This window comes from Schistocerca serialis, chromosome 3 (assembly GCF_023864345.2).
Source record: "Schistocerca serialis cubense isolate TAMUIC-IGC-003099 chromosome 3, iqSchSeri2.2, whole genome shotgun sequence".
NCBI classification, from domain to species: Eukaryota; Metazoa; Arthropoda; class Insecta; order Orthoptera; family Acrididae; genus Schistocerca; species Schistocerca serialis.
The window spans coordinates 203,734,711-203,753,287 of NC_064640.1; the positions used below are offsets into that span (position 1 = coordinate 203,734,711).

General features: G+C 37.8%; 1 protein-coding gene across 2 annotated transcripts in view; it reads right to left on the reverse strand.

Annotated features, from left to right (window-relative positions):
• The window catches only part of LOC126469918 (palmitoyltransferase ZDHHC20-B-like), a 257,733-nt gene that overhangs the window by 57,452 nt on the left and 181,704 nt on the right, over window positions 1-18,577 (reverse strand). For both annotated transcript variants that reach the window (XM_050097310.1, XM_050097309.1), the window contains exon 7: window positions 13,360-13,486. In XM_050097310.1, the coding sequence (XP_049953267.1) occupies window positions 13,360-13,486 (127 nt within the window). The remainder of the gene's footprint in view (window positions 1-13,359; window positions 13,487-18,577) is intronic.

Below are 18,577 nucleotides of genomic sequence, written 5' to 3' on the forward strand. Positions count from 1 at the left end.
ATGTGCGTTTGGAGCACAGAATTTTATTGTAGTGAAATACATATTGTGGGGAAACCAAAGTGCACTGAAAAGGTACGGAATGAGGTGGTTCTCTGCGGACTCAGTGAGGAAAGGAATATGTGGAAAACACTGACAAGGAGAAGGGATATGATAAGAGGACATCTGTTCAGATTAGGGAATAACTTCCATTGTACTAGAGAAGCTGCAGAGGGTAGAAACTGTAGAGGAACACAGAGATTGGTATACATCCAGCAAATAATAGGGGACGTAGGTTACAACTGCTACTCTGAAATAAAAATCTTGGCATAGGAGAGAAATTCATGGTGGACCACATCAAACCAGTCAGGAGACGGATGACTCCATAAAGGCCATGAGGGAGTGGGATAAAGAACAACAAGAGAAAAACATACAAGGAATCCATCCAGCACAAGAAGGAAGATTCAAGGTGAAATGTCTCACTTTTCGTGACAATACTGACTGTAATAATATCTGAGGACAAAACAGATGCAAACATTTCACAAAATTGCAGATAACCAAATCATATGAGAAAATAGAATACATTTAATGCAAGCACAACAGAAAAAAGTATACACAAATATCACACAGAAACATCAAAAGAATTGATAATTTCAGATATTTGGGAGAACAGATACAACAAATGCATTAGATAACACCACAAGGAAAGAAACATCAAAGAAAATGGAATTAGCATACAAACTCACTAAAAAACATCATCATAAAATATCAGTACCATTCCAGGCAAAAATTAGACACTAAGCAACAGAATAAATGACAACAGGATAACCAAAAATTTTTCAATTTCATTTCCATATTAAAAAACTTCATAGGATGTCCAAAAGATACAAGAAGGGATTTTAGAAGACTTAAAATCACAGAAGATACCATAGAGCACAGGGAAGATTACAGGGCCATCAGCCAGGGCATGAAATTCTGGGACTATAGTCTTAGTTTCTAAGCATGTTAGAATTGGCCAACTCAAGTAAAAAGAAAGGGAGGGTCAGCATGAGTGTTTAGAAGTATATTCAGATTAGAATCTTGGCACTTTTGCTTCAGAGAGTGTTAATTATGTTCTTTATTATTATACAACTGAAGTATGTTTACAGATATGTATGTGCTTCATACATTAATGATTTGCATAAATGTCACATGGTACAGTCAAGTTCTCATACTTGGGACAGAATCCTCACTTGGAACATTTTGTCACCTTCTATGTTGACAGTTGGCACAGCTCTATGGGAGATTCTAGCTGGTTGCCAATTCAGTGTAAATAAAGTTCAATTGTTGTTCCAGTGAACAGAGCTCCAGTTTGTGAATTGTTCTTGCAATTAAGGTGCACTATTTAAGCTAAAATCTTTGCTAAAAACATGAAAATTTTTATATTCATAATAACTGGGTACCTGGAAGTTACCTTGTATGCATGTAACTCTAATAAAGTACATAGCTGGTATCACTTAAGTGTTGTAATGAAAGCCTAGCCATGATCTTTTGTTTAAATCTTCATGTGTTTGACATGTATGTACTTTTATAATAACAGTCACACTTAAGCCAAACTTTGGATGCTGTTTTAAGTCAGGACACAAAACTGATTCAAAATAGTTGATAGGTTATTTTTATATTATTGTTTTACTTTTGAGTTTTAGTGAGGGAAAAGATATGTTTGATCATACACGACTTCGAAAGCCTACTATATCTTCAGTGAAAGTGCCATACAGAATGCATCTGAAGCCTTAAAAATGGAATGAGCTATTGGAAAAAGAAGAAGAAGAAGAATTCAGAGTTTCAAAGTCATTGATTCAGAGGTGGGTAAAAATGTACTGCCGAGTCCTTATAGCTGGGCCACTGTTTTCAACCACAATGAAGAAAAAGTTATATCCAATTTCTCAGCTTTTTAAAAGTGGAGTGGGGATTCTCATTTGCAATCTTTGACATTAGATGTGCTGTGGAGAAGTTTCTTGATAAAAAGCTCTTGATACAAGAACAATTTCCCCAGCTCAAAATAGGCAAAGACACATTTATCAAGGCAAAATAATGAGCTAAAAACTCGAATGTGTAATAACATTACATGAGCCAGGACAGCTGTTACACCTGAGCCTACAGATGAAAATTATAATGAACTGGCCAGTTCCTTAAAAGAGATGTCAGCCCATGCAAATGACAGTTTTAGTGAGTCTACTATGCAAGATAATGCAGGGAAAACAAAACTTATTGTAAACAGAAATACAAGCTTCCACAGAGGATAATGGATGTTGCAAGGAAAAATTTTTCTGTTATGTTTTTGGGTGCAGCTAATGGGGTTTTATTTCCACCTTATGTGGTTCACAAGCTGGATAACCTGTATAATGCATGGACAAAAGGTAGGCCTATAAGCGCAATATACCACAGGACCGAGTCAGGCTTGACAGAGTGAATTCCTTTTGAACACTGGTTTCAGACTGTTGCTCTGCCCTATCTTAAAGACTAGGAGATGTTCCTACAGCGATTATAAGTGAAAATGTAGCTAGCCATATATCAATCAGCATTGTCGAGCAGTGCTCCAAGAACAATATACACTTCATTCTACCTCCACCCAAGAGCACACATTTATGTCAGCCATTGAATTTGGCTTTTTGCAGACTGCTAAAACAGGAAGCTGTTGTCCGAGTGGAAAATGAAAAACAGAAAATCAGCAAGAAAAGATCAGTTCCCAAATTATTAAAAGAAAAAGCACTGGATGCAATTCAGGTTAACATATCTACCAATTGGAAAGATTGTTTAAAAAAGATCGGAGTCATCCTGCTGGAAAAGGCTGCAGTTCTCAAATATTCACCTACAGTGTCAACGACAAATGACACAAATAATGCATCATGATCTACAGCAGAGCATGGTCGGAATCCTTTAAGGAATTTCTAGGATCAGCATGGGAAAAAGATCACTGTCACCATAGAAAGGGGGGGGGGGGGGGGGTGGGGGATTGAGAATGATGTAGTACAGGTACCCGAAAACCTAGAAGAAACCAAAGGGCAAAAGAAAAAGTCTGTCACAAAGAAGTCAGATAAATGCAACAAGAAAATAAAGAACAAGTTACGGACATACGATGAGTCTTAAGGAACAGGAAGTGTCTGCAACATATCACTCCATAACAACAATTCTTCAGTTGGTGGAGATAGTTCTCTATTATTTAATGAAGATTTATGCCAGTGATTAGAAACAGAAACTTAGTTTGAGCAAATATTGGTGAATAAAGAATTTTGTAATCGTTAAGGTCACCTACTACAAAGACAAGAAGATAAAACATGAAAAGGTCTTGATGGGCGAGTTATTGGGCAAGAAAAACAGCAGAACAAAATTACATTTACATCTACATCCACGTGACTACTCTGCAATACACAATTACGTTCCTGGCAGAGGGATAAATGAACCACCTTCAAGCCATTTCTCTACTGTTCCACTCTTAGAACAGCACAAAGGAAAAACCAACACTTAAATCTTTCCATGTGAACTCTCTGATTTCTATTATTTTATTACAATGATCAGTTCTCCATATGTGGGTGGGCACCAAAAAATTTTTTGGAGTCAGAGGAGAAAGTCGGTGACTAAAATTTTGTGAAAAGACCCTGCTGCAATGAAACATGCCACACCGACTCTCATACTGTAACTGTAACTGTGACTCTCCCCTCCCCTCCCCCCCCCCCCCCCCCCACCCCCCACTTTGTGATAATACAAAAGAAGCTGCTCTTCTTTGAACTTTTTCAATGCCCTCTGTCAAGATAATCTGATGCGGATCCTATACCCTGTAGCAGTACTCCAGAATAGGACGGGCAAGCATAGTGAAGGCAGTCTCTTTTGTAGACCTGTCGCATCTTCTAAGTGTTCTACCAATAAATCGCAGTCTTTGGTTACCTTTGCCAACACCATTATCTATGTGATCATTCCAATTTAAGTTATTCATAATTGTAATCTCTAAGTATATAGTGGAAATTCACAACATTTAGACTTCTGTGAGCTATTATGTAACCAAAACTTTGTGGATTCATCTTAGTACACACCTGGCTAACTTAACATTTTTCATTATTTACAGTCAACTGCCTCTTTTAGCACCATACGGATCTCTTATCAATAATTTTGCAATTGGTTTTGATCTTCTAATGATTTTACTAGATGATAAACAATGGCATTATCTGCAAACAACTTAAGACAGCTGCTCAGATTGTCTCCTAAATTGTTTATATAGATAAAGAACAGCAGAGGGCCAATAGCACTGCCTCAGGGAATACCAGAAATACTTCTGTTTTACTCAATGACTTTCAGTCAATTACTACAAACTGTGACCTCTCTGACAGGAAATCATGAATCCAGTTACAAAACTGAGATGATATTCCATAAGCACGTAGTTTCAGTACATGACACTTGCGTGGTACAGTGTCAAAAGCTTTCTGGAAATCTAGGAATACTTCCTTGTCAAACGCCAGAATATCACTTCTGTTTCACTCCATGACTTTCCATCAGTTACTATGAACAGTGACTTTTCTGACAGGAAATCTCAAATACAGTTGCACAGCTGAGATGATGTGACTTAGATATGCAATCTGATTAGAAGTTGCTTGTAAGGAATGGTGTCAAACATATTCTGGAAATCTAAAAATATGAAATCAATTTGAAACACCCTGTCAACAGTACTCTTTGCTTTGTGTAAATAAAGAGCTGGTTGTGTTTCAGAAGAACGATATTTTCTGAATCTGTGTCATCTATTAATAAACTGTTTTCTTCGAGCTGATAGTCTGTGCAGTGGATTACTCCTACTTCATAGCTGCCGACACAGACAAGGGGCTATTAGTAATCACATGGCAAATACAAAGGAGGCTCCATGGCCCCATCCCAGAAAATTTCAAAAATTAGAAGCCTAATTTAGGCTAACACTTTGGTGTTACAACATTGCTATCTGAATTTGCTGCAGTATTTGGAGACCTTTTAGAGTATTTACTTTTTTTATTGTGATCATTTTTCACTTTCCTTCTTAGTGCAATCAACATAAGTAAAGTACTAATACTGGTACTTTGAACATCTACAGAAGCTTCCATCATATTATTTTTTCACTTTCACTCTGGATATTAGTTTTGCATTATGATTTGCTTTAGGCTTGTCTTATAGAAACTGTTAACAGTTGCTGAACGAACACAAAAAAGTCTAATTCCTTGCATTTTTGAGAAAACAACTAAAAAACTCCTTAGCAGTTAACACTATACACATGTAGTGCTTTTGAATTCTAAAATTGTGAATAAAATCACCAAACACAGATAAAGTCACAAAATTACTGAAAACTGATCAGTCAATAATAATTTACTCCCGGAAAAAAAAAGAATAATAAAGGAGACTGCCATTAAGTATAGATAAATGGGTGAGCTGTGAATCTTATGACATTATATGGTTAGAGAAACTTGCCTCCATGGAAAAATCGCAATAGCTTAAATATGAATATCGGTAATATTGTGATGCAACTTTGTTCAAAAGCAATTTTATTCCGCTTCTTTAAACTAAAAAATAAATAAATGTCTGGTGGCACCAGGACCTGGTACAAGTCTTTCAATTGGATGTCACTTTGGCGATTTGCATATCCTCAACACCAACGGCACCAAGTTTTCCCTGAATGATCCCCCACCCAATTACTAGCCAGGCAATGCTGCTTAGCTTCAGTGATTGGGCAGGAACTCATGTTACCAAAATGGGAAGGCCTTTGGCTACCCTTTAAGCTGACAAGTGCAGAAAGAAAAATTTTCATCACCACTCAGCATAACCTATGTAAGTAGCCATCATGGCAAAATCATTCACAGAAAGATTTACTACATATTACTGAAGGAAATCATTAAAATCTATACAACATTTTAACAGTACAGTATATGATTAGTGAAATTTAAACAATGCCTTTTCAAATTTTTTAAAACATCAAATTGTAAAACGTCTATTTCCTTAACATTTTTAGCTACTTTCTGTAACTCCATAGTTAAATTGGCAAATCCATAACAGTTACAGATAATGTGTAATCATTAGCAGCCATGCTAGTTCCTTTCTCAAGTACTGGTGTGACCTGTTCAACTTTACAGCCTTTACGTTCTGATCTTTCATCGAGCAAGTGACTGTATATGATTGCTAAGTTTAGAGCTATCCTATCAGCGTACTCTGACAACAATCTAAGTGGTATACAATGTGGACCGGAGAACATTCCTTTACTAAGTGATTTAAGCTGCTTTGCTACACTGAAGACATCTACTTTTAAGTTACTACTCATGTTGGCAGTTGTTCTTTATCAGATTCTTACTTTGTCTTCTTTGGTGAAGTCGTTTTGGAAAATTATTTCTAGTAACCCCCGCTTTAATGCCTTTTCACACTGGAGATCATGACACATCAAAAAATTCCACAATGCATTGCAAATGAAGACATGTCAAGGGACCATCACATCACATATTTTATTATTGTGCTTTGTTTTCATGGCAACCTGCTAATGTTCCATAACAAAATGAATATTTTTTCCACTGAGTATTCTTCCACAAGTGGGGTCAGATACCTGAAAGCGAAAAATTATTTGCATTTTACTGTAACAGCAATTAAATATCATTTCAGATAATGGAAATAGCCTGTCTATTTGTTTGCATGCTATGATTTCATTTTTGTTTAAGAAGTAACTTCATACGGAATATTGTGCATCATGATTAAGGTTATTCATGACTGGGTAAATAGCTGGACAATTTGTTATGCCTCAACATATAAATGTGCAGACTATTATAGACAATAATACCCTGTGTAATTCTAGAGAAAAAATTCTCAAGAGTTAAGATTAGAATTGTTCTGCACCATTACTATACCATTTCTATAATGTATATTTTTCTCTCTTTTACAGTGTTCTCATTTCTCTAGAGTATATATGGCACACACACTTATATTCTGGATCTAGCATTATTGTATTTCTGTTGCTGGATGCTATTCTTGTCACCACACAGTCACTTTAATCAAAGATGGATGGTAAATTCATATATGCGATTCATGAATTGTAAAAAATATTTTTCTGTGTGTTTCAATGGTTTGTTGCATTTCAGGGGCCAATGAGGGGGAAAAGCCAGCATTTGCGCGTAAAGTGTGAGAAGCCATCCAAATCTCACACTCTAGCTGACCCGAGTTCATAATATGGTGGTATGCATAGGGCGTTAAACAGCAAGGTTATCGGCGACTTGTATTCAATGCAAATGGTCATTAATCTGTTATCTCTCTAGTTTCTCAAGCAGGACTGATTAATAGTGTATTTCCAGATGTCCTACTGAGTTGTTCCCATTCTATACCACAAAATGGAAACAACAACTCTGTAGAACATCTGGTAACATGCCATTAATCATTAATCTGTTTTTTTGATTCAATATGAGTCTGGTTTACTACTTCATTTTGCAACCTAGTGTTCTACAAGTTATATTGATTGAGCAGGTCATTTCTGTTATCTAAATATTTCATTAAGTGAATACTGAAATCTCCACAAATATTCATTCACTCCCCTTTGATAACTCGCACAATGTTTCTAGTTTTGTAATGTAAACTTGAAACTTTCCTAGCAGGAATTATGCCATTAGGTAGAATTAGTTTATCGATATTGCTGGGAGCAAAAACTGTCCATTTCAAAAGATATGAATTTTATGATATTTTTAATATTAAGTTAAAACTAATCCATTATCCCAGTTCCTCACACAAAAATAAGATGCTAACACTTTACAAAGGTATTTTATAAATGTGTACCTCTGCCTGAAATATTAGCACAACTCCTCAACGGGCTTGTTCTGACGAGGAACCACATGGGACTTAATTATTCCTCATATTTAGTTGTATGGTGTGGAAAGGTTTGGGCTTTATGGCAGCTTTTTTCCTGGGGCTGCAGATGTTGCTAAACCATGCCCAATCCAGGTACCTTGAAACTGTTCACCTGAATGGAAAAGTGCGCTGGGGCTCAGTTCTGCAGGAACCACACGAGGCCCAATTCCCTTGTATTCCAGCTGAAGTATTAATTCTGTTTGCTACATGTCCATGTAAGAATTTCTTTCCACACACCCTTCAAAAAAATATTGTCCAAACTGGTATCATGATGAGATCTCACATCAGTCAACATGAGGCCACTTTCTTTCCAACTCTGGCACATACTGGACATCTTCCTTTGATTAAAAAACCACATTCCCTGGATGTGAACTTTTATATATTGCACATTCATCACAAAATAACACTCTTGAATGACCCAAGCGGTTCCTTGGATAGCATAGTAAAGGAAGTAAATGTGTTTGATATGTCCTTGATGAAATGTCAACAATGGAAGGAGTAACAGTAATGCTGACCAAATAATTGAGATTTTCAGTAGTCAATAGGCACATGACATAAACTGAAAATTGTGCTAATGTTTTTGGTAATATCCCTCAGATTTGACTACAGAATATACACACACACAACGTATGGCTACCTTATCCCAAACACCTACATTGTAGCAGCACTTCAGTTTAATTAGAAGGGAGCCACTTTAAGGTTGGAGAGAGAGTGCTCAACATAGGTTGAAATGTAGCCTTAAATGGTTCTATACTGAGCACTATCAATCTCACAACTGATAACATGACTGAATGAGGGGAAAGTGACTAACCATGATGTGGTCAGTTACAACTTGACATGATTGAAGAGTACTCAACCAAAATCTTCTGTAAAGTAAACCACTTGATATGACAGGAGGCTAAGAGTTTTTATAAAATTGTGAATATGGTTCAGAATATTTCTACTTCAACCAAATTTTATGTAGCATTGTGCAAGTGCATTTGGAAACTTTCCAAAGCGCACAGAAGGCTGCAACTCCTGCTTCAGGTCACACTCGGAAAATTCATTGACAAAAACATCGGTCTAAATTACACTTCCAAATCTCTTTTTAATGTGGTCACACACTGTTGAGTGTGGTATGCTAAGTTCAGCTGCTTTTTGTGAATCAATTTCAATGGAGACATCCATTAATTGATCAACTGTGTCACACATTTCCTCTTACATTTTCTTACATCCACTACCTAGTCTGCCTTTTTACTGCCTGAAACAAAGCATTTTTCTTGCAGTCAAGTATGTTTGGTTTATGAGGTCCTGCCAAAGTGATCTAAAAATGTACTCATTTCATTGAATTCCACAGTTCATTGAATTCAATGAACTAGTTTCTTGCTGAAATCTAGATCTGCCAATAAAATTTTAAAAGAATGACCGATAGCTGAAATCTATTATTTAAAAGTCAATATAACAGTCACTGCGTGCAACAGCCTTCTGAATGGAAGGTAACCTGATTTTTGAGGAATGTTATTTAGAAAATTTAGAGAACCACCATTTGAAGCTGACTGTAGAATGCTCCAACTGCTGCCACTGTACATTTCGCTTAAGGACCGCAAACATAAGAGAAATTAGGGCTCATATGAAGGCATATAAAAATTGTTTTTCCCTTGCTCCATTTGCAATTGGAACAGGAAAGAAAATAACTAGTAGTTCTGCAATGCACCCCTCATCACACATCATTTGTTGTGGAGTATGTATGTAGATCCAAGAAGCAAGAAGAAACTTTGTATTGATTTTAACACTACGTTTCTCAGCTTCACTGCACCGTTGATTTCATACCACAGGTCTGATGATGAGGTTTTTCTGAACCTTGCCATGAGATGGTTAAAAAAAAATGGCAACCAAGACAAGTGTATTACCATTTAGTACTGAAGCTCAAAGCTGGTCGCAGGTCTTTTGTGAAGTCTTTTGTCTAAAGAGCAGGGGGGGGGGGGGGGGGGGGATCACACAGATGTTCAGCTCTGACATTTAAAAGCAGGTAGAGATGGGCTAAAATTGTAATGAGTCCTGCATTGCAGAAGTTTAACATTTGTCATGTATCTCAAAAATCTCCTGGAACTGGCAGACTGCTGCACAATGGAAAGGATTTATGTCACTCATATCACAAAATGGTCCTGGGACTATTGGAAGTAGTGGAGTGAGAGAATGCTGTCAATGTGTATGAAGCACAAAAAGAAATACCTAAATTTGCGAAAATTGACACCAAAATCTGCAAAAAAATATCACTGAACGTGGCCATAAAATAAAACATTTTCTTCCTAATGTTAGAGGAGGAGAATCAGTGTTTAAAGATCCTGATGACAAACGTGGTCATTAGAGATGGAGTTCAAGCTCAGATCAGATAAGGACGGAGAAGGAAAATAGCCATACTCTTTCAAAGTAACCATCCCACATTTGCCATAAGCAATTTAGAGAAACCATGGAAAACCTAAATCAGGATGCCCGAATGCGGGTTTGAACCATCGTCATCCTGAATGCGAACCCAGTGTGCTAACCACTACACTACCTCATTTGGTTTTTCCTAATGCTAGCTATAACCTTTTTTCCTTCTGATTTCTCCTATTAGACTTTCTATCCAATCACTAAACAAATATTTTTGATTTTCAGTAAAAAGCTACTTCTGAATTTTAATGACTATTAACAGTCAACATATTACTTCATTTCTTTATGTGTGTGTCTTTTGTTCAGCATTTATTTTTTCCCATTTACTTTAATTGTGTCTTATATATTTGTGCCTACTTGCATGCAGGATCTCATTTGCTTTTTGTACAACCCATTCTCTCTTCTTTGAGATAAAGTAGCTTTTTCATTCTATTTGTAGACTGCATACATTTGCCATCTGAAGAACTATTTGGGCTACTAATACACTCTGAGACAAAAAACACACACCATGAAGGAATTATCCAAATGATATTGAACTCTCCCGGTCACTGGGCCGTATGGCCAGTGACAGGTTGGTATCCCACCCCTGTCCAATGTGCCTCCAGACTCACCTTTGGCTTGGAACCTCACTGATTGGAGTATAATTGTCTTGATTGATCAGTTATGCTTTGAACTGATCCACGATGACCAGTGAAGATGTGGCTCAAGACATCCTGAATAGCGGTGGGATACCAACCTGACTGTTGCCCGCTGTATGGCTCGACAACTAGGAAGGATTGTCTGAGGTGTCATTTCACTTCATTTCATTTCATAGCAGGACCCATTTGGTTGTCACTTTTGACACTATTACAGCACAGTGGAGTGTCAATAATATTCTACACCCCGTTTTGTTTCCCTTCATGGCACACCATCCTGGATTTACATTTCAACAAGATAACACCCACCTGCATGAAGTGGGAGTTTCTACTGCTTGTCTTCATGCTTGCCAAACCCTATCTTGGCCAGTAAGATCACTGGATCTCTCCCGAACTGAGAATGTCTGCAGTATTAGGGGCAGAGCCCTCCAACCAGTTCGGGATTTTGATTACCTAATGTGCCAGTTGGACAGAATTTGGCATGATATTCCTCAGGAGGACATCCAACAACTCTATCAATCAATGCCAAGTTGAATAACTGCTTGCATAAGGGCCATGGGTGGACATCTGCTAAATTTATCAAACTTTTTCCCTTGAATAAATCATCCAATTTTTCTGAAATTGTAATCATTTGTTTGTTTGTACATGTACATCACATCCACTGTTTTTGAATACTGAATAAATTTTCAACAGCCGAGATTCAGTATTCATAATACTACAGATCACCCGCAAGTTGGCAATGTCAGAAGAGTACATCTACCGATTTCCACCCCATTCAGGTAATTCCTTCATGATGGGTCAGTTTTTTGTCTTAGAGTATCAATTGCTAGCAATACATAGATCATGCATTGATGAAGACAATCTTTGTCTTGTACATACAAAGTACCAGTTGGCAGCAGTAGGTTCTATTAAAGAACAGTGCTGATACAGATATTATGATTAGTGCAGTGAGGTACTATTGAACAAATGTCATTCACTTCGGAACGTTCAAATCTGAGGTCAAGCTACTTGTTCAATGAACAAGTAACTGTACGTACAGATCATGTTATGCTTATGAGATTTGTCATAGTATCCGATTTGTTGATCTACCATGGTACAAAAAACTTTGTTATCCAAATCAGGTTCACTAAAATTTTGTCATCAAGAGATAGTTTTTATTTTAAAAAAAAATAGTGTATCGTCGAAATGATGCCTGTGCAACCTGAAAACAGAATTTTTTAAATAATGTGCCATTATTAGTTAAACATTATTGATATGAATCAACAAGACTTGTGGACCTTTTACTAATTGTTGCTGAATATGAAGAAAAGTGGTGGCCAAAAAACAGAAGCACTTAGATATATAATTTATGAAAAAAATAATTATCTGTGACTGATACTTTCCTGAAGAAAACTGCAGGTTGTCAGTTTGTCTGTCTTGATGCATGTTGCTACTATGTTACACATCATGTTTTCCATAACACTAGTAGGGAGCAAACTGCCCTTTAATGGGCCGTGTTCTCTCTTTTCTCCTCCTTTGTTGTAAACAATCTTATTTATCAGCATTTTAATCTGCGTGTGAACTAAATACAGTCAACACATTACAGAGCCAAGTTAGTACAACACTGATTTTCCATCGGCCTACATTTTCTCGTATCTGTACGAGTCTTCATTATTGTGTCATCAGTTGAAATTGAAAATGGATATCCTTTCCCAGGGAACAGAGTTGGGAAATTTATTTTATTACTATGTTCCTTATACGTGGACACAAAACATATTTGACAGGTAATTTACTTTTGGCATGCACTGCATCCTAATTTCAAGGTTGACAGAAAAAAGTTTGTATCAATAAGAAGTATCAGTTACACTGATATCAGTTTATGAGTTGCATTTAAGTCTGCAGGCTTTCGTGGCCATTGTCACTGAAGTTAAAATCTTCTGGGTCATTAAACCACATCCTATTTCCTCTAAAATAATCGACGTTTCAAACCCTCTGCTGGGATCTTCCAGTGTTCACTACTGCTACAACACTGTCAAAGATTAGTGTTGCATTCATGCTGGAGAAGTGGTAATATGGGGGCCACCAATAGTATCCACAAGAGTTTAGCCAATAACACCTCTTCTTCTGCATCAGAGTGGGAATATTAGCCTATGATGATGATCCACCAATGGTAGCCATAAGAATTTTAATGAATATTACCACTTCTCCAGCATGAATGCAGGAAAACTCCCCTTTATAAGAGAACATGACACTGGTCTCTGACGGTGTTCTAGCAGTAGTGGACACAGGAAGATCCTGAGAAAGCTCTCAGCAGATGGGTCAAAATGTCAATTATTTTAGAGGAAATATGACACGGCCTAATAACCCAGAAGATATTAACTTCAAAATGAAATCAGTTTTATATGTCTACATAACAGTTCACACTATATGATTCTACAGATATGTGGCAGAGAGAAAAATATTCATTCTTCTGTAATAGTAAACATACCTTGTGAAAACAGGTAAGAACCAGAGTTTCCTGTTGTCTCCAAAAACTTCCTGGAAGTTGTTATATGTCCCCAAGCTGAACCCATCTTTGTCAGCACCCGTACGAAAAACCGGAGGTCTAAAGGCCTCTGAAGACAAAAATTAGGAAAAAATGGTAACATTATTTTTCTTCTTCTTCTGTGAAGCCTCAAAAGATGGAAAATTCTAATCAAAATATTAAATAGTTTCTGTTAACTCTCATTCAGCCCATTCTTTCCGTTTTTTCACCACTAATACCATTGACATCAATCTTAAAATTTATTGCTCCTAATAAAATTCTGATACGTTGTTATAGTGTCAATCTTTCACCTGAGGAAAATAACTCAAGCCCTTGCATGAACTTCAGTAAGAGGAAGTTCTGTTTCAAGCCAACATGAACCTCTCATATAAACATTATAATCAAAGAATAAATTGCGCGAGGTGGCAACGTATTATCAGAAATAATGGCTTAAAACCAAAATGAGCTGAAAACTATGTTTTTAAGGAAACCTATACACCATTTCATAGTCACAGGACACCTGCACAAGCTGTATATTACAAACTTAACAATTGAAAACAACCATTTTAAATCATCTATCAGTATCATAGCTGCCAAGTTGGCTGTGGTTGCATCGCAACACAGAGCACAATTCTTATCATCACATATCCTTTCCAATTTTTACTCATACTGTAAAACTGATATAGTTGAGAGAAACTATATTTTACACATTACCCATTTCAATTGGATAACTTTTGTTCAGTGGTGTGATGTGCATTGTTATCATCGGTAGTAGTAGTAGTAGTAGTAGTAGTCACAGGACGCTAAACAGCTGAGGTCATAAGCATCTGTGTCATAACTTGTGAATGGTCAATTACTGGAAAAGCTGAAGTTTATAATACTCAGGGCCTAATCGACTGTAGCTGAGAGATAACTAAAAACAATCACTTCCCCTTTTAGGAGGATGCTCAAACAATTTAAAATCAAATTTCCTTCACCATATTACTATGATGAATAAAAATTAAAACTCAATCTTTGGTTCAAGCTGTATCTGCTAAAATATCTGACAATTCAGATGGAAAACACACATTAAAATGTAAACGGTTATAAAATCGGCAATGAGTCAGAAAATGGCACACTGTCCATGGTTAGTTGAAGTAAGCACAGTGGTGCGGGATCTCCACCTACCAAATGACAGTGACAAACAACAGTGCCCAACACATAGCCGAGCTAAAAGTATCTCCTCATGAGGAGAAGGGCAAGGGGAAGTTGTCCAAGCTGATGGGAGGTGTTTAATTTCCCAGAATTTGTCTCCATATAGAGAAGAATATTGTTCATGACAGAGGGACATTATGTTCCTACATGCAGCAACACAGAGATCATCTGAAGGGACAGAATAGTTAAAAGGTCTAGGCAGTCTGCCAGCAGCCTTGGTAGCAGTATCAATAGCTTCATTCCCTGACATTCTGAGGCGACCTGAAAATCGCACGAACATCACGTTGGCTCCACCAGCAGCGAGTGAGTGAGTGAGTGAGTGGAGGCATTTGTGGATTCATTGTACTAAGGAGTGGTATATGTATAGTACACAGAGGCTCTGAATGGTACTAACAAGGGAACCTCCCCATCGCACCCCTGTCAGATTTAGTTGTAAATTGGCACAATGGATAGGCCTTGAAAAACGGAGCACAGATCAATCGAGAAAACAGGAAGAAGTTGTGTGGAACTATGAAAAAAATAAGCAAAATATACAAACTGACTAGTCCATGCACAAGATAGGCAACATCAAGGAGAGTCTGAGCTCAGGAGCGCGGTGGTCCCATGGTTAGCGTGAGCAGCTGGGGAACGAGAGGTCCCTTGGTACAAGTCTTCCCTCGAGTGAAAAGTTTACTTTCCTTATTTTCGCAAAGTTGTGATCTGTCCGTTCATTCATTGACGTCTCTGTTCACTGTAATAAGTTTAGTGTCTGTGTTTTGTGACCGCACTGCAAAACCGTGCGATTAGTAGACGAAAGGACGTGCCTCTCCAATGGGAACTGAAAAATTTGATTGCAAGGTCATAGGTCAACCGATTCCTCCACAGGAAAACACGTCTGATATATCCTATACGACACTGGTGATGGCATGTGCGTCACATGACAGGAATATGTTGTCGACCCACCTAACTTGTACACTTGCCGAATGGGTAAAAAGATTCTTCTACCTTGACCGATTCAGGGTTTTCCTGTGGATGTGATAATCAGTCCCAAAAAAGTGATGAAAACATAACAGACGGACAGATAATTATTGTCTGAAAATAAAAAGTTAAACTTTTCACCCCATGGAGGACTTGAACCAAGGACCTCTCATTCCGAAGCTGCTCACGCTAACCACGGGGCCACGGCGCTCCCAAGCTCAGACTCTCCTTGATGTTGCCTATCTTGCACATGGACTAGTCAGTTTGTATATTTTGCTTATTTTTTCATAGTTCCACACAACTTCTGCCTGTTTTCTCGATAGATCTGTGTTCAGTTTTTCAAGGCCTATCCACTGTGCCAACTTATAACTAAATCTGAGGGGGGGTGCGATGGGGAGGTTCCCTCGTAAGTGAACTGGAACACACAATACACAACTAAGAAGCCTGTGTCATTGAATGTACTGGGTGGCCTAATAGAGAGCAGAAAGCTCTGCAGCAAAAATCGAGCACTGGTCTAGAAGATGGTATCTAAAGGAGGAGGAGGAGGAGGAGGAGGAGGAGGAGGAGGAGGAGGAGGAGGAGGATTAATCTCCCTCATGAACATCCTTGCTACAAGTTACACATTTGGCTGCGTTTTTACAGGATATGTGAGTATGGTTATAATGCTGACATTGGAAGCAACACATTGGGTTTAGTATGTAGGGTCCAATGTTAATGACTTTATAGTCCACCTTCATCTTCAATGGGAGCTCCACATGACCGAACGTTAAGAAAAGGGTGCGAGTAGGCACGAATTCTGCATCAACCCTTTACACAACCCAATGGGCTGCAGTTATGCCATGATCAGATAGATAATGTCTGATATCTCCTTCAGTTATACCATCAGTCAGTCATGTGACAACATGTCAAGAATTCAGTGTTCAATGTGCCTCTACACAAAAGAGTATTCATGGAAGCTTGGCCTTAAGCAGTTTGTGGGCTTGAAAGGCACTGTCTGTCTCTAGAAGCAAATGTTCCTTTGTGTAGGCAAGTTTAGGACTTTAGTGGGCCTGCAAATGTGTCCACACATTTCTGAATGATGAATGCATTCACTGGGCCTGGCCTTTACCAGGAGGTACGCAATAGCCCTACCTGTCAATCCTGGTGCTGGGAGTTACACATTATGCAGTCACCCTTTACGTGTCGAATGCATGAAGCAACCTTCAAGCGTGCACAGCGAGGAAAAAAGACAAAAAGGGAGATTTCAAATGCCGAAGTTCAGGAAGGAAAGGAGAAGGCAGAACAACAAAGGAGAGAAAGGGAAAAATGATACTTTCATAAGTTTCGTTTACCCGACTTTACACCAGACCTGCTCCCAAAGGGAGGGTATTAAGAATAGTACGAGGATGCAGCATGGAAAAGGAAGGAGTACTGCTAGGGCAGAGACCCCATATGCGCCAAGCACGTATTCCCAAAATAGTTGAGAGTCTCCTAGGGGGAGTGTTATCAATGCTTTGGAATAGATTAAAGTTGTATAGCAGTGTAAGTTACAAGACCCAAGCTTTCTCCACACTTATACACTAGTTTTGTTCACAGAACACTAAGTGGTTAAGACTTTACTACTACTACTACTTCAACTGTCTCCAATAGCACCATAGCAGTACACTATGCCACATAATATATGACTGAAAAAAAAAAAGAAAAACTTAACTCACAGCTAGATTCAGCAATTTCATGTGAGATCAAGGCAATACTATTCTGACCACTGTGCAATGGGACATGAAAGTGGATTAAATTAGATCAAAAACAAGAATCTGCAACAAAGACATGACACAGTGGCACTAACAGTTGAAGAGCATCAACAGTCTGCTAGTATTTCCCAAGTTTCTGAGTTTTGTGTGTGCAGGCAGTGCACAAGTATCATCAGATATTTTATTTGCCAATTTGTCCATTGGTTACTGGAGCTTACAGTTAGAAAGGAGTGGTGGCACTAGCCAGACAACACATCACAAATCTAAGGTTTACTAAAGTCACAGCCAGTCATGGGTGCACAGGTAGCTCACTGATTGTTACAAATGTTCTGAACACTCTCTCATTGTCTTCAGATTTTCTGTAATGTGAATTTATCCCCGGTTCTTCTAACAAATCCATTTCATGCCCTTTATTAAGTCTTCTCCAAATCTGTGTGTGTGTGTGTGTGTGTGTGTGGGGGGGGGGGGGGGGGTTCAATGTACTCTGTGTACCTGATGTTGAAATGTCAGCCTGTTTGTCCTAGGCAGAACATGGAGCATTCTTGGCATTTTACTTTGTATATTCCAGAGCCTGAGTATGGCTCATGATTATGCTTTACATTATGAATTAGTTTATTTAATGCAGAAAACCCAACTTCTACTTTGTGATTTTTGAAACTCTTTGCCTATGTATGGGATGCTAGAAATACATTTGTTTTTGTCTTTTTCTTCTGTGATTCACTTTGTGTTTGCATCATTCTTCACAAATACTGTGCACTGAAAGTTGTGTGTGTGATGTTAAACATGTGCGAGATTCTGCACAAATGAACCATAAGGAAACCAAAAGTACAAGTTCTTCCAAATGTTGCCACTAACTACATACAAAATACGACTAACTAAACACTGCAGCAAAGTCAACAAGACAAAGCAGCACATCACAAACATAACACGAAATGGCATAGAACAAAGAAAAAACATAATTGAAAACGGAAATCATTTCCCAAAATGTATTGTGCAGAATATGAATAAAAGAAAATCATGATTTTATTTTATTTCTGGTAACAGAAAAGTTGTTTATAAACAAACCCATTGTTTTCACAGTCTCAGGCTTTTGCAAAACCATTTATAATAGACAGAATCACATTTACAATAGTTAAAATAAAAGTCTGAGCCTTTTCTTAGAACATAAATTATAAGTGGAATGGTCAAAAGTTGAAATTATAAAACTATGATTGAAATAAACAAATTGGTGTGTTATAAGCACCGTATACTGGTAGGTTTTCCAGCTGAAAATGGTATATTCAGCATCCACAACCTGAAAA